The sequence below is a fragment of the Octodon degus genome, unplaced genomic scaffold (assembly GCF_000260255.1).
Source record: "Octodon degus isolate 3935 unplaced genomic scaffold, OctDeg1.0 scaffold00226, whole genome shotgun sequence".
Lineage (NCBI taxonomy): Eukaryota > Metazoa > Chordata > Mammalia > Rodentia > Octodontidae > Octodon > Octodon degus.
Window position 1 is genome coordinate 1,121,996 of NW_004524802.1, and position 25,461 is coordinate 1,147,456.

At 49.0% G+C, this 25,461-nt stretch overlaps 1 protein-coding gene across 2 annotated transcripts; it reads left to right on the forward strand.

Moving 5' to 3' along the window:
• The first annotated feature begins 15,846 nt into the window (after positions 1-15,846).
• Atp5mpl (ATP synthase membrane subunit 6.8PL) lies at positions 15,847-20,219 on the forward strand. 2 transcript variants are annotated; one of them, XM_023705607.1, is made up of 5 exons: positions 15,868-15,955; positions 16,114-16,283; positions 17,934-18,057; positions 18,512-18,535; positions 20,034-20,219. In XM_023705607.1, the coding sequence occupies exons 3-5, from the start codon at positions 17,934-17,936 to the stop codon at positions 20,066-20,068; spliced, it is 183 nt and encodes a 60-aa protein (XP_023561375.1). In that variant the 5' UTR covers positions 15,868-15,955; positions 16,114-16,283; the 3' UTR covers positions 20,069-20,219. The 2 variants fall into 2 exon arrangements, with proteins under 2 accessions (XP_004645440.1, XP_023561375.1); XM_004645383.2 differs by lacking the exon at positions 16,114-16,283 and having other exon boundaries at positions 15,847-15,955.
• The last annotated feature ends 5,242 nt before the right edge of the window (positions 20,220-25,461 follow it).

Here is a 25,461-nt window from a genome sequence, read left to right on the forward strand (position 1 = left end):
CCAGAAGACAAGCTTATTGTTATTATCAAACGATTTAGGCTATCAAGCTTAACCTCACTATCTCACTGCATTTCAAACATCTTAGGCATAATATGTTTCTATTTTTATTTTTACACTGAGACATAGTCTTGCTCAATTACTAAACTGCCCTGTTTGGACGGAACTTGTGACCCTCCTGACTCAGCCTCCCAGAAGCTAAGACTGTAGTATGCACCACCACTCCCCGCTGGCTGTTGGCTGAGGGGAGGCCCACTCCCTGGATACCTCCGACTGCTCCAGCTGCTCTTTCCCAGCCTCCTCTGCCCATTCCATCTGGCCAACCCTAAACACCAAGCACCCGGCCTGGGCCTGGCCCTCTGCTCTCTATGCCCACCCACTAAGATCTGGCGTCAGTGATTCAGCCTCGGAGTTTCAACCCCCACCCTGTCTAGCTCCAGACAGACTGACCCTCCTGCCTCAGTGGTATCACGATGCCCACACCTTCCTGCAGCCTAACCTTCTGATGCTAACACCTTCCGGTGCTCAGCGAGAAGTCTTCCTCTCCCCTGGGCCCTAAAATTAGGACAACAAGGTCCTTGCCTCTGTCTCAAGTACAAATCCCAAACTCAACCACTGCTTACTACCCCTCTCCCTTCTTAGCCTGAACCACCACTCTGTCTCTTGCTGGAATTGTGTACCAGTCAAAGTTCTCCAAAGAAACAGAACCCACAGGCCACAGACAAGACTTATTTCAAAGAATTAGCCCACAAAGTTAGAGTCCAAAAGGTTGTGGGTCAGGCACGAGGCCTAGGAGAGTGGCTGAATCCAAGGGAGGCTGGTCCTGCCACATTCAGGTCTTCCATTCACTGGACAAGGACCTCTCACATCATCCGGGATAACCTGCCTTATTCAGTCTACCAACTCACACATTAATCTCATGCACAATGCCTCCACAGGCATATTCAGAGCAACAATTCACCATGTCTGGGCATACAGTACCACCACAGGGATACATAAAGTCTCCATCACAGCTGCCATCAAAACCCTAACCTCAGGCCAGCAAGATAGCTCAGTGGACTAAGTGCCTGCTTCAGCAAGTGCAGGGACCAGGGTTTGATTCCCCATCCTGCATGCTGTGCCGGCCCTGCCCCCAGAGCACACTGAGCCAGAGACCAAGTCGGGGCATGGTGGTGCATGCTTGTAATCCCAGTTCTGGGGAGGCTGAAAACAGGAGGATTGCTACAAGTCAGAGCTCCGTAGTGAGACTGCATCACCAAATACATAAATGGGGGGAAAAACACCTCCCTGTTTCTACCCATGGCCCATTTCAATCACACAGCAGCAACTGTGTTAGAGCCAGATGTCACATCACATCACTGTTCTCCCAAATGCCAAAGCCATCTCCGGTGGCTCCAGGCTATCAAAGACAAAGCAGTAAAGCAAAGTTCTCATGATGACCTCAGAAAGACTCTTGAGCCCATTTCCTCTCCAGCCTCTTCTAGTATTTTCCCTCATCATTCTACTCCAGCTGTACTCAGAAGACATAGAGGAATGCAGCAACACTTTTAACCAATGGGGAAATTATCTAATAAACTCACTCTGCTAAATCATTTTGTTTAAAAAGGTCTTTAAAAAACATAAAACTTGTGGGTAGGTATGTTAGCTTTCTAGCACTCTAACAAAATACTTCAGTAGGGTTGGGGAGATGGCTAAGTAGAATAAGTGCTTGCCTGACAAGCGCAGGGGCCTGAGTTCAATTCCCGGTTCCACAAAAAAACAAAAAACAAAACAAACCACTTCAATAATTACTTTTTTTTTTGACAGAGTCTCACTATGTAGTACAGGCTGGCCTTGAACTCACTGTGTAGCCCAGGTAGATCTCAAACTTGCAATGATCCTCCTGCCTCAGCCTCCTGAGTGCTAGAACACTGCAAAATTTGAAGGAGTCATCTACATTCCTAAAATTCGCGAGGTCAGCTGCTTCACTTCTCTGTTCCTCCACTTCCTCAGTCTGTTCAGAGCCTGCCACCAGATGCCATGTCCAGCAGCCTTCCACTTCCAGAAGACATGCCAAGGCGGGAAACTGGGGTGAAGAAAATGGGATCTGGGTGAAAAAGACACTGGGATGCGAAAGCTCTCCATGGGGAAGCTCTCTCTGAAATGAACCACATTTTAAGATGTTGAGCAAAGGTACAAAAAGCAAGAATTAAACCAGACCCTCACAAGCCAGGAGTTAACAAGTAGTGGAGACAGCTCAAGCTCCACTGCAGACACACAGCACGAGGCAGCACAAGCAGGGGGCAGTGGGAGGGAGGCCCCAGCCACAGCGGAGGCTACGGAGCCGCCCCCGTCCCAGGGCGCACAGCCTGAGAACACAGCGCACACCAAGTTCTTCTCCATGGCTCCCCCACTATGAATGCAACCACTAAGTATTGCAAAGGCTAACTTTTTCAGTCAGTCACAAAAAAGAAACAGAAAACTAAGGACAAAAGAGTGTAGCATACAACCAGTCCAAAGTGCACGCTACGATACAGTACCACATAGGAAAGGAAAAACTGGGAAACTCAAGCCATTTTGGAAGTTTAATTTGTACAGCATTCTGCCCACCAATTCCCTCCACTTATGAGCATGCCAACCTCACTACAGGGATTTAAGCAACACTTGCCAGAGAGAAACCAACCACCGCGACCATCTACTCACGAGCATGTGTGCACACAGCCCTCACGGAGCAGTCCTCGCAAATGCGCACACATGCCAGTTCCGTTTTTAATACTGGTGGCCACTGTCCATGAAGCTAACTGACTCAGACAACGCCAGTGCCCAGTTCACTATACACGTTCAACAGGAGAGCCAAACCTAAGGCAGCCTGCCTCCTCCTGTGCTGACAGTCTTCTCCCTGCTAGCCAAGCCTCAGGCTGCATTCTCCCCTACGGGGAAGGCATTACCAACCTCCATCTGGGCACCCAGGGTAAACTAAACTCACTGTTCATCCACCTCCAATTTGAATTCCAACTCTACCACCTTGTTAGTGTCCTGACACAATACTGCCAGAGCAAATGTCTGCAAACCTAGCAATTTAAAATACCCAAACTGACAAGTGCAGAGGAACATGCTGGAACCTCCTAATCAGGAGGCTGAGACAGGAGGCTTACAAGTTCAACACCAGCCTGGGCAACTTAGTAAGATGTAGTTTCAAAAAAAAAAAGCTGGGAAATAGCTTGGGTTCAATCCTCAGAACTGGAAAATACACACACACATACACACACACACACACACACACACACAAACCACAAAAATCATCTCACAAGGGCTGGCAAGATAGCCCAGCAGACTAAGGGCCTGCCTTGGCAAGCGCAGGGACCAGGGTTCGATCCCCAGCCCACATGCCCCACTGGTCCTGCCCCCCAGGCACGCTGAGCCACCATATCAAACCTGGGCGTGGTAGTGCACGCCTGTAATCCCTGCGCTGGGGAGGCTAAAAACAGGAAGATCACTACGAGTCTGAGCTGTGTAGTGAGACCCTGTACCAAATACATAAAATAAAAAGAAATCATCTCCCAAGTCCAGGTGGCCTCAGCTGGGTCCTCTGCTCACGGTCCTACTAGGCCAAAATCAAGGTTTCAGTAGGGGTGCATCTGGACTGACAGCACCTTCATGTTACCAGACTCACTTCTTTATTATTTTTTTTTTTTTTTTAATTTTCGGGAAGGGTCTACAGGGTGTTCAGGGTCTCACTACTAGATCAGACTCATAGTGATCCACCTGTTTACAGTCTCCCACAAACTGGGATTATAGCACCATCATGCCCAATCTCAACTGCTCTCTCAGCCCGCCCCAGGGGCAGGGCTGGCACAGCAGGCCTGGGGATCAAACCCCCAGCCCCTGTGCCTGTTTGCAGGTGTTTTAATGCCCTGAACTATGTGGCCGACCCTCAGACTCAGTCCTTGTGTGCTTTCCACACAGACCTTCTGACAACAATGTTTTGAATCAGTCAAATCTCAGGGCTTCAGTTGCAGAAAGTTCTCTCCTTTTAAAGGCCTGTGAGCTGGGCATGGTAGCACATGCCTGTCATTCCAGCACCTGGGAGGCTGAGACAGGAGGATCTTTGTGAGTTCGAGACCAGCCTGGGCTACAAAGTGAGCTCAAAGCCAGCCTGAACTGCATAGTGAGACCCTGCCTGAAGAAATGAAAAACGGAAAAAACAAAAGGCCTGTATTTACACTGGGTTGACTCAGACAACCTAGATTAACTCCCCATTTTACAACTTATGTTAATTACATCTGTGAAACCCCTTTTGCCAGGTAACATGATGAATTCAGAAGTTCCAGGGGACACATGAAAGAGTGGATTGTTTGCTGTGACCATTGCTACAGGAAACTGGGCAAGACATTGCCTTACCCAAAGGCTGAAACAAAGAACCTATGTTTGAGCTCAGCCAGCCCTACTCAGGCAGAAACTGTTTGCTTGTAACTAATTATGAACCTAAGTTAAAATGTTTATGACAAGTTTACAAATGTTGAACGTTATAATGTAAAAATAGGCCTTTTTCTGAGACAGGCTCTTGCTTTGTAGTTCAGGCAGGCCATGAGCTCACTATGAAGCCCATGCTGGCCTTGAACTCAATCACAGTGATCCTCCTGCCTCAGTCTCCCCAAGTGCTAAGACTATAGGCCCATGCTACCATGCCCTGCAAAATAGGGCTTTTGTCTTCACTTCATTAAACTGAAAATTAACTTTATTGATTTTACAAGCCTTAGTCCATTAAGAACTGGGGGGAGGGACAGAGGTAAAGGAATAGACACCTTTCGGGTTCGTTTTTGCACTGCTGAGGACTGCCTCCCACCCATGCTAGGTAAGCACCCTACCACCCAGCCCAGGTACTAGAAGTTTTAAAAACCAATCCTATGTGGTTAAATTGACATTTTAATTGCTACTTTTAGTTTCTAACCAGTCAATAATAACTGCATTCCTACATCACAATCCATTATTCAAAAAAAAATTTTGCCCACTGAACTTAAAGAAGTTAGGACATTGCCAGTCCTACGGATAACCCACTAGTATTATGGACTACTGGACTATATTGGATTATTTTGCTGAATTCACACACCTACAATATTTAAACAGCAATGGAATACCCATCTCTGACAAAACAAAACAAAAAAAGGGGATATAAATGAAGGACAATTTCAATCTCCAGTTCTGGAAATAAATAAATAGGGGGCTGGGGAGATGGCTCAGTAGAGTAAGTGCTTCCCTGCTAAGCACAAGGGCCTGAGTGCAATCCCCGTTTCCGCCAATAATAAAATAAAAAAAAATAAATGAAGGACAATTTAGTATTTGTATATATAAAATAGGTCAGATATACAACTACTTTCTCTTAATTCAATGAGAAGAAAGGTTTATACCAACAGTGTTTCGACAGGATATCATGTCTGAATCTTGCACTATGAATAACCACTATGAAGACAATATGCAATGTATTAGTTACTGAAACTGTCCTACTAATCAGTTTTGAAACTATCTCATTGCTATTTGTTTCTCAATAAAATTAATTTTAAAAAAAGAAGAAGTAGTTAGGCTTGAGATACAGCACAGCAGCACAATGCCTGCCTGGCAAGTTCCAGGTCCTGAGTTCAATTCAAAAAAAAAAAAAAAAAGTACAGAAAAAGAAAAAAAGTACTAAAACATAAGTAGAGGAGGTGGTACAGGATCACTCACCAGAAGGATTCGAGGACATAAGTTATGCAGAAATATAAACAAAAGCCACTCTAGAGCTACACAAGTGATTCCTTTGTCTCCTCCATGCCTTTGAGAAAGAAAATTACCAAAGGCCCCACGGCTCCACTTGAAAGGACTCTGGGGCTGGTGCGACAGGTCAGTGGCATAAATCCCTGCCTGGCAAGCGTAAGGTCCTGAGTTCGAACCCCAGCTCCAAAAAAAAAAAAAAAAAAAAAAGACTCTGGCTTAAAGCAACACACCAAAACTTGATCTGCAATCTGGGCCTAATTAGATACAACCTGACAAGAGTAACTTCAAATTTTTTAAATGGGGCTGGAGGGGTATTCTGGGGTTTTGTACCAGGAATCAAACTCAGGATCTTGTGCTTGCCAGGCAGGCATTGTGCCACTGAGCTGTATCCCCGGCTCATGGCTACAGATTTAGCTCAGTGGCAGAGCATTTGTCTGGCAAGTGTGAGCCCCTCCCTGGGTTCAGTCCTCAGCACCAAAAAAGAATTGTTTTAAAACAAAAGGCAGGGCCAAGGAGGTAGCTCAGCAGCCTAAGCACCTGCCTGGTAAGCTCAAGTCCTGAGTTCAATCCCCAGTACTACAAAAAATAAAAATAAAGCAAAAGGCAAAAGAAAAAAAAAAAAAAAGGCAACTAAAACTTTTTCAAATAACTGGGCACAATGCTCACACTTGTAATCCCTAGTTACTAGAGAGGCTACCAGGAAGGTGGCAAGTTCAGGCTGGCATGTGCAACACAGCAAGATCCTATTTCAAAGTGAAAAACAGCAAAAGGGCTAGAGATGTAGCTTAGTGGTAGAGACTTGCTGGTTCAACCTCCAGTACTGCAAAAAAACATTTTTTTAAAAAATTAATGAACTAAATTACTTCCCCACCTGTGATGCTAAACTTGAGTGGAGAGGAAAGGTGAGTTGCTCCAAGATGGAGAAACTTCTCATACTGGGTTTCATTTAAAACATGACAATTAGGTCTCTCTTCTACACAGGACAGATGGTGTCCTCCTCCCTTTTCGTATTTCCATTAAATTCATTCAAACAGAGTAACAAAGCACTTATGGAATCATGCGAGGAGATGAGCTATTAAAATGGAACAAAAACATGGTAGTCATGCTCCTTCATGTGTGTCCAAAGGAACTAAAGATGATGTCCACACAAAAGCTTATACCTAGATATCTAGAGCACCTTTATTCCTAACTTTACTCATGGATAACCTGGAGGCTACGCAGATGTGCCTTGGCAGGTCAGTGTGCTACAATCAGAAAAAGGTAGAGAGGACCCACGAATGCAGGGCTAGGAAGCAACCTGCAGTTGCCTTGTTTTTGGTCTTCTTGGAGTTTACTGTATCTTTTTTTTTTTTTTTTTTGGTTGAACTGCTTTTTAGGGGAGGTTTATTTGTTATTTTTGGTGCCAAGGACCGAACCCAGGGCTTAGAAAGCCTAAAAGGCTCATACACTGCCATGATTTCAACTGTCAAAGCCACCGAGAAAGGCACAGCTGTGGAGGTGGGCAGCGCCAGCAGCTAAGGGCAAAGGGCATGGACACATGACTCAGGGTGACGCTAACCCCAACGATGCCAGCACAGTACTGGATACATTTCATCCCTCATCCAAAACCGTGCGCACCCAGCGCATCCCCAGCTCCGCCCAGAACGGGTGCCGTCTACACGGGTTCCTCAGGGCAGCGCGCACACACGGCACACTGACGCAGGCGTCAGAACACTGGAAGGCGCGAAGGAACCGAGTCACACGGGCACGCTGCCCAACGTTTCTGGGACGCGAAAAGGAGCTTCAAAAACTACACTCTATCGATAAGTCTTTTTAAAACTCTGACTGACTACTGGAAAGCCTGCTTGCTGTGAGGAAATGCTAACCTGCGGGGAGTCGGGGTTGGGGCCTGCGGGGCGACAGCTGGTGGCTACCAGCGCAGCGGGGGGCCGAGGCAGCTGCGAGGCCGGGTCCTCCCCGCCTCCCCGCACTCCGCCTCCCCGCACCCCGCCTCCTGCTTCCCCGCACTCCGCCTCCCCGCACCCCGCCTCCTGCTTCCCCGCACTCCGCCTCCCCGCACCCCGCCTCCTGCTTCCCCGCACCCCGCCTCCCCGCACCCCGCACCCCCGTACCCCGCCTCCCCGCACCCCAGGACACCCGCACCGGTGCCCAGGACACCTCCGCTCCGTGGGCACCCCACTCCCAAGGGCACCCCCGCCCCCACTCCAGGTCACCCCATCCACGAGGGGCCCCCCACCTCCTGAGGCCCAGCGGGGTGGAAGCGGAAGTGGGCGGAGGGGCCGCGTCCTCGCACAGCGTCTCCTCCCTTGCCGCCTCGGCCGGGAAGGCAGGCGGCGAACCCAGCAGCTCCACATTGGTCACGGCCTTGCCTATGGTGAACCAGTCGTTGATCTGGTCGACGGTAAGCTTGCGAAGCATGCTAGCAGCCACCTCAACTGCCGGGGCCCAGTGGCGGGAAAAGCCGCAACGTGACCGCCACGCTGCCACGACCGTTCTAGAAGCCCCGCCCCAGAGTGGCCCTCCAATCAGAATAGGCCAGAGGCCGGGGCGGGGCCAGAGGCCGGGGCGGGGCCAGAGGCCGGGGCGGGGCCAGAGGCCGGGGCGGGGCCAGGAGGCGGGCGGGGCTTCGCGCTTCTGCACCTGAAGCCTGTTGGGAGCTGCTTGCTCAAGGTCTGCGGGGAAAGTCACAATCGTGAGGTGAAGGCAGTGGAGGCAGAGGGTTCAGACATGTAGTTTTGGGCTTTGGGGCAGCGGGACATTTCCCAAGCACCTGCCCAGACCTGGCCCAGGACGTCCCCCTCAGGGAGGATGTGGTGGTGTGGTTGGAGTTGTGGGGATGTACCACTGGCTGCCTGTGTAGAAGGACTAGGACGGTCGGGAAGGCTTCTTAAAGACCCCTCAATGGAAGGGAAGAAAGGTAGGGAGGACGTCAGGGAGAGAGGAGCACAAGCAAACGGAGCCCTGGGGCTGGGTGGAGGGCCTGGAAGGTCTTCAGTGAATCTGCTTTTCTGCATGCAGCGCCCTAGACAGCGAGACCAGAACAGATGTGGGTGTCCCTGGTGCGCCACCATCTAGCCTGTCTATACCAGACAGGCTACCTCTTTCAGAATATATTGAATAATAATAAATTCACAGGCTACTTCTGTCTCACCAGCATTAACTGGCTAATTTTTCTAGATCTTCCTTGACAGTAACAAGTAATGCAATCATGGTTTCTTTTATTCCGGTATGAAAACAAAGCACAGGGTCTCCCTCTGTAGTCTAGGAACTCACTATGAAGCTCTAGCTAGCCTCAAACTCTAGATCCTCCTGCCTCAGCATCCTGAGTACTGGGGTTCTAAGCATGTTCCACCATGCCCTGCTTCCTGTTTTATTAATATCTATAAGTCTCAAGTCACACACTACACAATACTATATGTTCCAAAAGGTTAATAAAGAGCTACATGCAGCACAGGGTTTAAAGAGGCCTCCAGAGCCACTGGTAAGGCATGCGGATGTTTCTGTGAGAGCAAAGATCAGGGGTCTACAGGCCAGAGGCTGGTGGCATAGCTGTGGAGATGGAGGCCCAAAGCTGTTTGGCAAAGGCTACCTTCCAGTCTGGATGGCAAGCAGTTTCAACAGTATCAGCTCGAAGCAGGCTATGTATGCATCACAAGCAGGAGAAACCATCCTGAGCCAAAGGTCCCTTGCCTGACGGTGTTCCTGGGCAAAGCTTGTGGTATGTAGGTGATCAAGTGACGGGGCCAGTAGTGCCACCGTGCCAGCCAGGGGCATGTTCCTCCTTTCAAAAGTCTCAGGTGATAGCCAGGCACTGTAGCACACACTATAATCCAAGCGCTTTGGGAGGCTAAGACAGGAGGAGCTCAGGTACAAGCTCCACCTGCAGAAGCTCATTGAGACGTTCTCTTAAAAGGGGGCAGTCTGGAAAGTTACCTCAATTTGAAAGCCCTGGGTGTATTCATAGTACCTAGCCAGGTGTGAACACATGCTTGTAATCCCAGCACTCAGGAAGGTGAAGCCAGAGGAGTTCTGCAAATTTGAGACCAGCTGGAGCTATGTAGTGAGTTCAAGGCCAACCTCAGCTGCATAGAAAGACCTTGTCTTAAAATAACATCACAGTACCAAGGAAAAAATCTCAAGTAAGGGGTTTGCATATGAGGTTTCTGATAACACATATGTGTGGTTTTTCTGCCAGTATTTGATATTTCCATGTGCTTACGATTGGATTCAATAAGCTAATTTTTAGTAACATTATAATAAGTTACCGGTTTGTGCCTATGGGCTGTCGTAAGAAATGGTGACTTATCTCTCCAAAGTGTAACTCAGATCACTTAATGATTTAGCACAACTCTATTCCAGGTGCAGCCTGAAAGCTGCTGTTCTATACAAAGACAGAGTATGCTCATCACAATGGGTTAGGCGGGTAATACCCAAGAAGAGGCTGCAGGTCCAGGCTAAGCTGAGAGAACAAGGGTGGAGGGCAGAACCAAGAAACAGCCCAAAAGAAGGGCCAAAGGAAAACAACCAGCAGAATGTAGAAAGATGAGAGCGGAATCGCTAGACATGACACATCACATTTTCAATGCCCAGTGAGAGCCACATGAATGACATGGTGTCTAGAACATGCACGGGGCCTGGCTACGAAACGCAGTCAGTTACGCACTGAAAAGTAACCACCAAGGGGTCGATAAGAGTCAGCTTGCGGAGAGCGGGGACAGAAGCCAGGCCAGGTAGGGAGCTGCTAGAGCCTCAAACCGTGTTCCAAGCCAGGAGTCCTGGCTCCAAATCCTAGGCCTGCCACTAACTTCGGTTACTATTTCTGGGTCCTTTATTCTGACTTTCCGAACACTGCTGCTTCTAAAAAGAGCCTCTGAACACAAAACCATAGAGGTTCTTAGCATGTTGTTCAGCATGGATTGGAAATTATCTTCATACTTTATGTAAAGGCTAAGACAGAAGCCTAAATTTCACAAAATACATTGAGAATGATATAAGACTGCCAAATAATAAATGTTAGGTTTTCTGGTGCAGTAAAGAGACAGGAAAGATAAAAGAAGCCTTTATGTTTTTTGAGGACATGGAGAAAATCCAAGGGAGATGGGAGATCCTCTGACCCAAAACAAAGGAAGACAGAGACTGCGTGGACTTTCGCTAGGGGCAGAGCTTGAGGGGCAGGTTCAGTGACATGTAAGGAGCTGACTGGGGGCTCCCTTGTGTGCATGGCAAAAGTGTCCAAACCTGGGGTGGGGAAGAAGGAGGAAGTGGTCACTGGGAAGATACGCTGTTGTTTTTGGGGATTCAGCCATATTGAATCAGGGCCATGATAATTTAGCAGTTTGTACTTGTGTTGGAACTTACCAATAAACATTAAATGTAACCGCCAACCTGTTAGATGTCCCATATGTTGAGTTCATAATCCCCAAATCAAGGAAGTCTAAAGAATAACAGAGATTACAATAGGAAATTTTGTTGAGGAAGATACAGCTCCTGAGAGGCAGGAGGGGACCCCATTGGGTTGCCATAGACTCCACTCTACTTAGGAGTCTTTCTAGAGCAATGTCACAAGGTGGGTACAATGTGGGACAAAATTATGATCAATAAGGTTACAAGTATAGTCTCTTAGGTAATACTGATCTAAAGGGAAGCAGGTCATGTAGCAAATGTGCATGGAAAGAACAAAGAACTTTTCAGGAAGAGATGAGTCTGAGGGTCTTGGTCACCAGGGTGACTAATGTCTGTCTAGACTTGGACCAGATGTTACCATTATCTTTTTTTTTTTTTTCAGTACCAGGGATCGAACTGAGGAACTCCAGCCCCTCACCATTTATCTTACCATTGAGGAAGCATGTACTGGTCATTCTGCCTTTATCTTCAGGCCTGGCCTCCCAAGATGTATCTCTGGCCACAGCTGTAATATGTTTCCATCTTTTGTACTGACCCTCTCAAGGGTCTAACCCTGACTGCCTATAATATTTCTACCTAACTTAGCTTTCTATAATAAAAACACTTGAAGCAACTCCAGAACTCATGTTCTGTTTTTTCTATCACTCTTGGCGTATGGTATCATCCTTTAAGAGAAAGAGAACTTATTTGCTTATTTTCTGAGACATTTTCTAGCCCCTTTGACCTTTTGAAGGACACTGCCTTGATGTTCTTTCAGTTTGGAAACTGGTTCCTGTTTTCCTGAATAAACACCAGTTAACTTTTTGTGCGGTCCCAGGCCCAGTGGCCTTGGCATGTCTCCATCAGATTCAGCGGTTCTTGGTACTCCTTGCAGCAGAAGTCACAGAACCCCTGGAAAGCACCACTGTACCCGTGGGATAACCCTAGTAGAAACGACAGATGACCAGGTGTGGTGATGCACAGCTGTGATCCCGGCACACCGGAGGCTGAGGTGGGAGGCAGAGGCAAGGAGATTGCTGTACATTTGAGAGCAGCTTGGGCTACAAAGTGAGTTTAAGGCCAGCCTGAACTGCATAGTGAGTCCCTATTTCTTGCTGCTGCTGCTGCTGCTGCTGCTGCTGCTGCTGCTGCTTCTTCTTCTGCTTCTTCTTCTTCTTCTTCTTCTTCTTCTTCTTCTTCTTCTTCTGTATTAGGGCATTTTTCTGTATCTACAGTGTCTCACTACATAGATCAGACTTGTAGCAATTCTCCTGTTTTCAGCCTCCCAAGTGCTGGGATTATAGGCATGCACCACCATGCCCAGTCTCAGTTGCATTCTCAGGGTGTCCCGCAGGTGTGCTGGGGGATCAAACCCTGGCCCTAGTGCTCCACCTAAGCAGGTGCTTTAGTCTGCTGAGCTATCAGGCCAGTCCTGAGACCCCATTTCAAAAAGAAAAAAAAAACCACCTAAAAACAGATAAATGATATCTTACCAGTTTGGGCCCCAGGGCTCTTGAATGCCTTCAAGCTCTCACTGGCCAGGCATTTAGGCTGGTCTTGAACTCATGCTATAGCCCAGACTGGTCTCAAACTCAAATCCTCCTGCCTCAGCCTCCCAAGTACTGGGATTATGGGTGTGTACCACCATGCCCAGCTCTTGCTTTAGTAGTAATAGAAATTAAAACTAAGTGACAGTATGAATTTACAGGTTAAAGCTTTAATTGGAATGGAAGGAGACAGAGGAAGTACTCCAGCTTCAGTAGCTGGTGACATAAATACTCTATGGTACAGGGCTCTAGGCTGGCCCATCCACAAAAAATGGGACCAGTTTTAGGGATTTTCTGGTGGGCCCACTCTGATCATTATTACCTGATAGGTTCTGGCCCTGGTATGAATTGCTGAACTATTATGTTGGTCAGCTAACATGGCTGAAGCCCTTAAACAACCGCTCATCTTCCCAGAGACCACCTCTCCACTATCCAACCCAGCCCAGGGGGCAGTTTCCTTTCACCTTTCCTGCCACCTCAGGGAAGACCCCAATCAGCTCCTCAGATACTTCCAAACACCCCCCTCCAACCCCACCCCTAGCAAAAGGCCAAAAAAGTCCAGAAAAGCCCTGGCTTTCTTTGTCTCAGCATAGAAGATCTACCTGCCCCATCTGCCCTCGATCCTCTCTGTGACTTTGGAGTTAATAAAGGCTTCTTTTATCTTTCCTATGTCTTTACTGCGCCTCTGAAAAACTTGTCATTACCAGAGTCCTGTTTTTGTAGCTCCAGAGCAATCCTCACAGGGGTAAGCTGATTCCATTTCCATGAAATGACGTCTGTCTGTGGCAGCTTCCATCAAGTGAGGCTACTTTTCCTGGGCCCCAGTGACTCCTAATTCATGACAATGGCTGGAGACTTGCAGGGCTTGCTTAAGGGGAACAGGTCTGGAGTGGTAAAAGCTGGCAATTGTATGTCCCTGTGAATCCTGAAAGTTACTTTAGTTCTACGGCATCCTGTGTCTTAAAGGGATGTGAGAGAGGCTAGGTGATAGGTGTTTTTCAGGTGAACAGCACAGCAGAGAAACAGGCAGAAGGAAAAAGAGAAAGGGACTTTATTTTCTTTGAGGACACGGAGAGAATTTGGAGAAGAATGAGTAATTTTCTCTCTCCACTAGACAAAGGGAGGCTGAGGCTTTTACAGCTTTTTGCCAGGAGTGTTTGGAGGGGATGTTTAGATATACCTGAGGGAGCTGACAGGGGTCTTCTCTGAGGTGGTGGGAAGGGTGAAAGTAAGTTCTGTCCTGGGCTAAGTTGGAGAAGAAGGGGGAGGTGGCCCTGGGAGCATAGGCCTTTCATTAAAGGGCACTGGCCATATTAGATGACCACCACAATGATTTTAGCAAGTCACACTAGAGTCCAAACCTATCAGTAGGTACATTTAGGGCCAATAGAGCTTTGTGTTGCCTATTTCTACACAGACAACCCTGTGTGACTTAACATACCTATTTATGGGGCTGAGAAGAATGTGACCCAGAGTTTTAGAAAACGAAGGGCAAGCTTTGTTCTACTTTTAGTTACTTTACTAGACCCAAGCAGTCACAGTTTTTAGTGAAAAAAAACCAGGTTTCTTAGCTGTCTCCTTGATTGTCTTAGGAAAAAACATAAATTAAGCTTTTGATGAGTAACAAACTGAGGGAGGGCCCAGGAGATTGTTTTGTTCCTCTGGGCATGGTGATCTCTGTCAAAAACCACACTTGGAAAACCAGTATCCTGAAATAGCAAGCTTTTCAAGCATTTTTATTCGATTCTGAGCCTTGTCCCCTTTAAATCAGGATCATGTTGATCGTTTTTCATCCCTTCCTGTATCCCCCTCCTTCCATCTGAGCTCCTTCTCCTGCCTGAACTCAAAATATACTGTGGGTCTGGTGGTGAATATTACTCACAGTTAGTGTGTCCCGAATGTATGCTGTCTCACCAAATGCTAATTCACTGCAGAATACTATGCATAGAACTCTAGGGCTGGCCAAATAGCTCAGCGGATTAAAGCACCTGCAAGAAGGCGCAGGGACCCAGGGTTCTATCCCCGACGCTGGATGGCAATTGAGACTGGGTGTGGTGGCCCACACCTGTAATCCCTGATCTTGGGAGGCTGTAAACAAGCAGATTACAAATCTGATCTAGTAATGAGACCATGAACACCTTGTAGACCCTTTCCTAAAATTGTAAAGGGTTAACGGAGTTTTGTGCCTTAACTGTGGAAAATTATATTAAAAAAAAAAAACAAACTTGAGCTTCCTGTTATCTACTCTAAGAAATGTGTTCTCCCTTTCAGCTCAAGACTGTTCAACAATAAATAACTGTTTCTTGTCAAGGCAGCAAGCTAACACAAACTCCCTCCCCAACCATCTCCTGTAACATAGTCAGCTTAAGATGTATCTTGTAAAAATATGCACTTATCACTAAGCTGTGAAAGACAGTTTAGTTATAGTTCGCAGCTCTGTCAAATGAATGCAGTTTCTGTTGTTCTGTGCTAGATAACAAATTTGCTTACCAAACTGGATGTGATTTCTGTTATAAATACCCGCTTGCTACCTACGCTCGAGGCCCATCAGCCTTCTCCTGCGTGAGAAATGGCTGAGGGACCTGAGCTCAGTAAATAAAAGGCTCTATTCAAATTTCTATCTGGCTGATCTGGTTCCTATGCAGAGCTGACCCATAACAAAAATAAAAAAATAAAACTCTAAAGAGTTACTGAGCTATATCCCCTGCCTTCTGCTATGGTTTTTATTATGACGCTTCAGGGACTGATTTTTCATTTATCTGCCTGCTTGATTTTCATTAGGATTCTGAACCTTTGGATTGCCTTTTTCAAATCAGTTTTGGAACATTCTCAGCAAGTCATTATCTCTTCAAACATTTCTACCCCAATTCTTTATTTCCGCATAATGACTTCAAGGCCAGACTTAAGACCCTGTTTCTAAAGAACTGTCCCGTTTTCTAAGATTCCAATTACACCTGGGGCAGCAGAAGGCCTGCGTTCCATGTGCAGCACAAAAAAGGGAAAAGAAAGCGCAGCCTGACGCGCCGCAGGCTGCCTCGCCGTGCGGCCCACCCGCCCTCTAATTCTCGCAGCGTCTGATCTTCAATGTCTCCTGTCTTCCCCACCAGCCGGCACGCCCGCCGAGACTTCCGGCAGCCCCGCGCCGGGTCGCGTAGTGCGCAGGCGCGGCCGGAAGCCGCGTGACCTCCGGCGCCCCGCCCCTTCCGCTGTCCCAGCAGGCCCCGCGCGGCGCCCGAGCAGTCGGTGACCTTCCCGGTTGAGTGGTGTCCGCCGAGGCCTGGGCGGTTGGTCCTGCGGAGGTGAGCGCGGGCTGCTGCGGCGGGGACGGAGAGGGCGCGGGCGGGCGGAGAAGGTCCGGGAGCGAGGGAGCGGCAGTGCGGGCAGAGGCTGCCGCCGCCTCGAGCGCCCCTGCCGCGCCCCCGCGCTTCGGCCCTGTCCCCGGCCGAGGGAGGCGCAGGAGGGGCCCGCCGCCCACCCGGGAGGTCCGGGCGGGTCCCCGCGCGGCGCGGTGCCTCGCCTGATGCGGCTCCCCCTGCCGTCCGCGCCGGCCTCCGGGGCGGGGCCTCTTCCCCTACGGCCCGCTTTGGAGCGCGTAGAAGGAGACGCAAGATGTCGAGCACTCATTAAGTTCAGCGTGGGGGACGTCTGGGTGTTAGTAAGAACCTGATATCTGCTTGGACCTCCACGACCTTGAGATCGGACCCATCCTCCCTCCCGTAGTTCATCCACACCATTTTAAATGACGAGAGCTTGGTATTTATACCAGACACGGTAAAGGCTTGGCAGGGAGTGATCCGTTCCAAGGCCGTCACAGCCCGTTGCAGTGGGGACTCTTTCCATCTTTGTACGATGAGGACTCGGAGGCATTATAAGTTAGCTGTGTCGGGCCCAGGGTTTGGATCCAGACAGGCAGCCCCGGCCGTCCCATTCGGTATCGCGCATCAGTGACCGCCGTGGACGCTTCAGGCGTCCTGACCTTCTGCAGCACCTTGCACCTATTCAGTGCACATTTGCTGAGTGAATAAATAATGTCACCATCCAGGTTTGAACGATTAGAGGTCAGGCACCGACCTTAGAATAGGTTGAGCTTTTGAAGGACCCAGTGTTGTGAATCGATCACCGAGCTAGGGAATGAGAAACCCAGAGAACACTGGAGAGCAGACGCCTGTGTATTGCCCGTAGCAGAGGGAGCAAGCAAGTAAATGGGGGTGGGGAGGGGACACGAGAGGCCCACTGCTGGTAGAGTGGAGGGGCTGAGAGAAGGGAGAAGTACTTGGACCTCCTGTTTCCTGGCACCTGGTGGAAAGACCACCCGTTGTCAAGTCAAATTGTAACTCCTTAAGGTGAAAGTGAGAGCCAGGCTCAGGAATACTTGCCTGAATCCCATCATTAAGGAGGCTGAGGCATGAGGGTCTCACTGGTCATGAAAGACTTGCCTAAGGTGTGATCATAAATTTCAAAAGTAGCTGGACATGGTTGGGACACCTGTAATCCCAGCACTCAAGAGGCTGAAGCAGGAGGATGGTTAGGAATTCTTGACCAGCTTGGGCTGCAAAGTGAGCTCAACACCAGTCTTGCATAGTGAGACCCTGTCTCAAAAAGACCAAAATAAAAGGAATCAGAAGCATTGAGACCTGCACATAAAAGCAAATTGTGAATTTGGGATTTAATAACTTTCCCGTGAAGTCCAGTAATTAAATAATATTTATATTAATTAAATGAATTCTTGGACTGTGGATATAGCTCAGTGGCACAAGTGTCTGCCTGGCAAGCGTAAGGTCCTGAGTTAAATTCCTAGTGCCAAAATAAGTTCTTTCACACATAGGGATCCCCCCTATGCCATCCATTTTGTACGTAACAGTGGGCCCCAAGGCTGAGGGTCAGCTGGTCTAAGTGCACCAGCCCCCAGTGTTAGTTCCATAAGGCGATCACCGTGCCCTGCTCGCTAGCCTCGAGTGCCACGCAGTCAGCATGCTACTGAGATTCACATTTCTGCTCAACGGCAGGATGTGTGACTTGAGCAGTACTGGGTGTGCGGGAAAGGGCATCCTAGTAGGAGGCACTGGGAGGAGGAGTGGAGGCCACCGAGGGCCAGCCCTTGGGACAGGCTTGAGGAACTTGGGAGAGCTGTAGAGGCACCTACAGTGGGGGGCAGGATCGCTTCAGCCCAAGAGCAGCTCCCTGTAAGGGGGAATGGTGTCATCTACAAGTGAATATCTCTTACCAGTTAGGTTAAAACCAATAGTCATCTTAACATCTATCACTGTTCGTTTTCAGATGCTTCAAAGCTTAATTAAAAATGTCTGGGTCCCTATGAAGCCGTACTATACCCAAGTCTACCAGGAGATCTGGATAGGAATGGGGTTGATGAGCTTCATTGTTTATAAAATCAGAAGTGCAGGTAAGTCCCTATGTGTTAGATATATGTACAGCAGGGAAGAATATTATTTTCAGAGGGCCCCACGACTCATCTTCCAAGGCACTGTGGTTCTTAGCTTGACATGTGTGTCAGAACCACCGTGGTCACTTGCAGAGTGGGCCGAGTGCGGGTCCACTATGAAAGGCTTTGTGGAGGGGGGCACAGACAAGACCATGACATCAGAATTGAGTTGTCCTGAAGGCCACAGTGGTATTTCACAGGCATAGGCATTGTCTTCCATCTTAAAAGATGCAGGTTGAAGTATCTTAAGTGTACGGTCATGGGTATAGTGTTTTACTTTTCAGTTCTTCTGGATATTTGAAATTTCTTCTTAACAAAATTTAAAGAGGTGGAATAGCCATTGGGGTCTCAGAGAAGAAATAAGGCCCATTTTTTGTAAACCACTGACATGACTAATGTTTTCCTTCTATTTTAGATAAAAGAAGCAAAGCCTTAAAAGGTAAGTTTGCTTTGCTGTCTTTTGTTTGTTTCTGCTTAACAATTTTTTTTTTCCTTTTAATCTTTTGAGACAGGGCCACCCTATGCAGTTCAGGCTGGCCTTGAGCTCACATTCATTTATTTATTTATTTATTTTGTAGTGGGGATCAAACTCAGGACCTCACTGAGCTGTCTCCCCAGCCCACTGGGCTCACTTAGTAGCTCAGGTTGGTCTCAAACACCCAACAATCCTCCTACCTCATCCTCCCAAGTGTTGGGATTACAGGCATGCACCACCATGTCCAGCCCTGCTTAAAATGATTGGAAATGAAGAATACCATCTTGCCTTTTCTTGGGTTTTTTTTCCTAATGTATTTAGTACAGGGTCTCACAACATACATCGGACTCGTAGTGATTCTCCTGTTTTTAGCCTCCAGAGTGCTGGGTTTCCGATTCCCGCCACCACACCCAGTCTCAATTGCCATTTCAGCGCTCCCCGGGGTGGGGCTGGCAAGGCACACTGGGTTCAAACCCTGGCCGCTGCATTCTGCCTAAGCCAGCCCCCATCTTGCCTTCTCAAGACAGTTACATCATTGCTCTGAACTGAAACTGGGGGCTGGGGAGATGGCTCAGTGGTCTAAAGCACCTACTTAGAACAAGCTTAGCAAAGCACAGGGACCGCAGTTCAATCCCCCAGCACCACATGCCAGCCAGCCCTGCCCTCTGGTGGGCTGAGCTGGCCACACACACACACACACACACACACACACACACACACAAATAAATAAAATTTGAACTGAAACTGATACAATGAGTATATAAAAAACAGTGAAAACTCCAGCTGTGAGTTTGATGGGCCTGCTGGAAAAGAGAGGAATAATTTTTAGAAAACTACTGCTTACCCTCTTTGGTCAGTAAAACACTTTTGAAATAAGAAGGGAAAAAAGCACAAGCATGCAGGAAGCTGAGGCAAGAGGATCGCTCCAAGTTCAAGGCCAATCTGGGCTACATGAGTTCAAGGCCAGCCTGAACCACACAGTGATGGCCTGTCTCAGACAAAGCAGGAAAGAGAGAAAGGGTAAATAATCAGAAGTAGCTGATGCCTCCGCCAGGGCAGCACAGGGTAGCCACGTGAACATGCTAACCTGTGAGTTTCACAACCATCTGTTTGTAATGTGCTTTAAAAGGAAGCGCCTTAAAACTTCGGCTGTGGTGCTGGGTATTTCTTCCCTGTTTCCCCAGTGAGAAAGAAACTGTAGTCATTTGAGGGTTACACCAAATCGGAACTGGCTCCATGGGCTCTGGGAAGAGAGAGCTGCTGCCCTTCCATCCTCGCCCTGCCGGGGAGCTGCTCCTTATAGGAGTCTTGTACAGGAACCTGTACATGCGGCCAGTGTTCCACACAGAAAGAACTCTGCTCTTTGATGGCACTAAATTTCAGACTTGTTGATACTTGCATAATAAGCTGCATTCCAGGGCTTCCTTCCTCATTGCTATCCATATTGTATGTCTTTCAAAAGGTTCAAGTCCTGCACCTGCTCACGGTCACCATTAACCAGCTCTCGAGTACCCACGAGATGAAGCCTCAGTCTGCCTGTAAATTTAAGCAAGCTGTGGTAGATGGGAGCACAGAATGTCACTGTACACCTCCATCAGCAGCGTTCACTCTGCGGCATGAATAAACGCACCTGTGAGGTGCACCACCCACTCTGGACTGTCTTGTGTGTCCCCGCAGACCCTTTGTATGAGCAGCTGTCCCCAGCTGCACCCACCCTCCCGGAAAGCCCTCTGGAAGGAGGAGCTCACATCATGAGTTCTCTACAGAGGGGTCGCGGGGCTGGCCTAGGCACTCGCTCGGACTCTGATATTCAATAAATGTCTGTCTGATGAGTGGTTCTGCCGCTGTCTCTTGGCCTCTTCAAGCCTCTCCACACTTGGAGTATGGAGACAATAATTATGTGAGGTCCAGCTTGGAATTACTGTCAGGGTCAGCAAGGAAAAGGAGAGGAAAGCATGTAGGTTTTGCTTTTGCGACAGTCTCACTTCTCACTGTATAGCTCAGGCTAGCTCTGAACTTACAGTTGGCCTTGAACCTGCAGCAGTCCTCCTGCCTCAGCTCCCAAGTTCTGGGATTATAGATGTACACTACCGTAGCTGGCAAAAAACATCTAAATTTTGAAAATGCTTTGGAAGTAAGATAACGTTAGAGGGGCTGGGGAGATAGCTTGGTGGGCTAAGCACCTGCTTGGAAGACACAAGGACCCAGGTTCAATCCCCAGTATCGGGAGCTGTGCCAGCCCCACTGAAACGGCATGATGGCACATAACTCTAATCCCAGCACTGGAGAGGCTGAGACAGAAGGATCACTACACGTAGTGAGACCCTGTAACAAATTTAGATCACTCGGTAAAATTGTAAGTTCTAGGTGACAGAGTTCACCCAGCGGCAGTGGCGGCAGCACAGCAAAGAGACAGAAAAGATAAAAGAGGCTTTTATTGTGGACACAGGAGGACCGCAAGGAGAGACACGCAGAAACCCTCTGGCCCAAGCAGGGGAGGGCAGCTATATTTATAGGTTCTTAAAGGGGGGTGGGGCCTTGGGAGGTGAGGTGATGACGTTGTGAGGGCTCATTGGACATCCTCCTGGGAGGTGAGGTGGATCATCTTAGTGTGCAGGATGAAGGGAATGCTGGGAAGAAGAGGTAGATAGTTGCTCTGGACTCAACGTCACCTTGTGGAGACGCCATGGTGATTCAGCCAGTTCCCACATGGGCTGGACCCATCACTAGGTGAGAATATTTTTCTGGAAATCACAAAAGCCAACTGATGTTTCTTCTCAGGCCAATATGGAACGAGTAGCACATAATTCCTGTCTGCACCTGAGGCAGGCACCCAACTCCTGGAGTCCCAGAGAGGATTGTGAAGAGGCAGGAACAAGTCCAATTAGAAAACACATTTGCAGGACTGGGAGGTCTCGGCTGTCAGGTACAGACCTCCCTGCACCACCTGTGCGGCAGTTGCTGTGCTGTGCAGACAACTTGCCACCCACTGTGGGGACTGCCTGAGCCTCAGGCTTTTCCTTCCTTAAGGTGGGAATAAACTCACTGAGCCCTCCCTCAGCTGCTGGACACGGTACTGGCCAAGAGCCTTGCGCAGGCAGCTCCAGACCCAGCAGGGTCTCGGGCCTCATGGTTCTGATGTTGGCAGCCTGGACTTCTAGTGGCTTCCTGGGACATGCTGATCCGCAGGGCCAGGCTTTTGAAATGGCTGATCACAGGGAGAACATGCAGCCACACCTTGCCACCTTCTGACAGCCTGACCTGCGCTGCTGGTCACTGCAGGCCCTGGCCAGCAGCTCTGCCGTGTAACGTGCTTGTGATCTGCCTAGGAGGCTTATGTGGTGTTAACCCACAGAAGAGAAAATGAAGCTGAAAACAAGTAACTTGCTGAGGAGCTCACAGCACTGATGTCCAAAACGGGAATTAAGGACCAGATGAAAGGGCTGTGTCCCGTCCAGGTTCCGTCCTATGAGAGCTGGGCTGTTGCTCCTCCACCTGAGATCACTGGCCAGGTCACTTCTCTGGTACAGGCTGTGTGTGTCTAATCACTTTGTTCACGCTGTCACTTGTGCAGGACTGGGTGGAGGTACATCTGGGTGCTAGCCAGTGGTAAGAGGAAGAAGTGCCTTCTAGGTCCCAGGATGGTGGGAGAGGTCATATACCACACATGGCCTACAGGTGGAGCCCCAGAGCTCGGTGTCCAGGCGGTCACTGAGCTGCCTGGAGACCCAGCTGCTGCAGATAGAGGTGACCACCATGCAGAGGCTGCAGGAGGGCACGGCCAGCTTCAGGAAGGAATGGTGGACTTGTGTTGCGCTGCCCCCCCCACCCCCGCGTGCTGTCACCAGCATAACTCGGGCATCTGCAGATGGGATTTTTATTTTCATTATTTTATTTCATTTTATTCATTTACTTTTTTGTGGTACTGAGGATTGAACACAGGGCCTCCCGCACCCTAGACAAACAACACACTGAGCTACGTCCCCAGCCCTTTTCTATTTTCAATTTTGAGGTGGCAGCTTGCTAAGCTGCTGAGGCTGGCAGCAATGACCACATCCACTTTGAGATCCTCCTGCCTCAGCTCCAGGAAGAGCTGGAGTTTACATATGCAAGTGACCCCAACTGGCCACAGGGAGCTACCAGAGGAAGCACCTGTTTCTGCTTGTCCCCGATGTCACCCCAGGATGTCCCTCAGTCAGAGGCCTTGGCTGTGGTTCCCGCCACCCTCTAGGGGTTGCACCTTTAGCTAAAGGTCCAGACCGTAAGCCATGGAATCTGACAGCACTCTGTAGGCACGTGCTGTTGGCAGCTTCACAAATGGTGATGTGCAGGGTGTGTGCAGGGTGACTACCCTGGCTCACAGACCAGCAAGGTAACTAGCAGAGCCAGGACTGTCAGAATTGAGACTTGGGCTGCAGTCTGACCGCAGGTACCTTCATTTGTGTTGAGCCACATGTTACTACTGGGGACGTGAGGCCAGTTAGCATGCAGGCCCTTTACTCCCCAAGTTGAGAGTCTAGAGAAAGGCACGTGAACAGATAGTGACGACACCTGGCCACGCACACGGGCTGCCCAGCCGAGCTGTACGACAACCTCGAGCCTGCACACACAAGCCCCCTCTCGTCCAGCAGCCAGCTCAGACCGGTGGGTTTGGCTTAGACCCTTACTCAGACAAGCCAGTCACAGCAAGGCACTGCTGGTCCACATGAGGGTATTATACGTAGATGGAGTGCAGTGATACCGAGGAACTGCTGATTTTGCTAAGCCATTAAGTACCACAATACCGGTAATGTCATTGAGGAAGATGTCTAGTTTCAGTTACATGAATGGCATTATGAGTGTACTAGGCCAGACATGGGGTTGTGCACCTGTAATCCCAAGACTCGGGAGGCTGAGGCAGAAAGATCTCTGAGTTCAAGGCCAGCCTGAACTGCACAGTGACACTGTCTCTAAGAAAAACCAATAATAATAAGTACAATGACGTTATCCAATATTAGCAAATCACACACACTGAGGCTGGGGAGGAGCTCAGTGGTGCAGCGCTTGCTTCGGTTGTGCAGCACAGCCGCCACCAACCCTGCAGAAGCAGAAGTGCTGTTCACCTCCGGGCGTGGAGCCTGCGGCAAGAATCATGAGAGTGAGCTCCTGGTCCTCTGCTTGGTCTGTGCCTTTACTTCCGGCAGTGAAAAGCTAAAGACTACTTGAGCAAAACCAGCAAGAAGCCGAGCGAGCAAAGCCCCTGTCAGTGCTGTGATGTGAGCCAGAGAAGCCTCCCGTGCAGCCGCAGGCGCTCCAGGCAGCCGCTCTGTCAGTGGCGAGCAGCCACATCACACTCCAGGGTTTGTCACCAAGGGGATGGAAGAGTCAGCCTTATGATTGGTTCCCTCTTGGACACCGATGTGGAAACAGGCCCTGCGTGACACCCGAGCCTAGAGGAAGAGCATGGCAGAACACTTACGTAACTGAACAAAAACTTATTTTTTTAAATTAAATTTACAGGGTCAGGGAGTTAGCTCAGTGGTCTAAGCGCCTGCCTGGCAAGCACAAGGACCTGAGTTCAATCCCCAGTACCACATGCTGAGCCAGCTCCAGAACACTGGGCATGCCGTGCCAGCCACTGAAACCGGGCATGGTGGCACATGCCTGTAATCCCAGTACTGGGAAGGCTGAGACAGGAGGATCACTCTTGAGTCTGAGCTGCACAGTGAGACCCTGTACCAAACAAAAGATTTTTAAAAATCAAAAATAAATTAAATTTACAACTCAAAACATGTTCATGATGTTTCTATACTGTCGTCTTGGTCTGCTTTTCTGGCTTTCAAACATAATAGCACATTAGTCTTTTTCTGCCATCTTTATGTTTGCAAAATATATTCTACTCCATAATGAAAAGGTCAGGCATTGCAGTGTGAGACATTTCCCTTATACTTTTGCCAAGAGAGTAACATTGGCTAAGGAAAACATGTTGCATTTATGTTTCCTATTAAAGCAAGCAATAAATCCAAATAATTCTTTCAAAACATGACCATTTGGTAGGTGGATGTCTCAGAACTTATCCTAAAAAACCAAGCTAATGATGTAGCCAGCTGCCAGCTGCCAGAAGCATCGCCCTTCGGCCCTTGCAGGCTTGCTGCCCTGGGATCCCCAGGGGGTCCAGACGTGTTAGGGAAGTGATGGCAGGCAGGGGGTGCTGGGGCACCTGAGGTGAGCTGCCTCCTCGCTCCCACCCAGACATAGGCTTATTTACCAGGGTACCTCCCCCAGCAGGTCAGGCCGCTGAGATGGTCCCAGACCCCACTGACACAGCCTTGCAGCCTGGGGACACCCTGTGAGCACACAGCTCACAGGCCTTGCCCTCACCCCGTGTGCCTGTCACCAGTCCCGCACCGAGGGCAGAGTTCAGGGAAAGGGGAAATCATCAAGGTCGTTATCATCAGCCAGGGACAGGGCCTGCATGGAAGCAGAGGCTGCTGGTCCCTCCTCAGCAAAACACGAAGCTTGCTGCAGCACTTGGGATGGCATGGTACGAGCCCCTGGAGAACTGGCTGAAGCTGGGAGTGGTGATGGTAAAAGAACACAGTCATGTAACTTTTAAAATTATACTAACATCAAATAAGGCACAGCGCTTTAAAAAAAGGGGGGGGGCTGGGATGTACCAGTAGCTCAGGGCTCCTTGGGCTCAATCTCCAGTACCAAATAAGTAAACAAATAGGTCTCCCAGGCCTGCCAGCCAGCCCGGGGGCCATGGCATCCTTCCTCCTGACTCACGGGCTGGTGCTTCCTGTGGAGCCGCCTCTGCCTTCCTGTCTAACGTGAGCCTGCCGCGTTCACCAGCACTGTAATTCTGTGAATTTATGTTTTGTTTTGTTTTTTTTTAGTTTTCTTTTTCT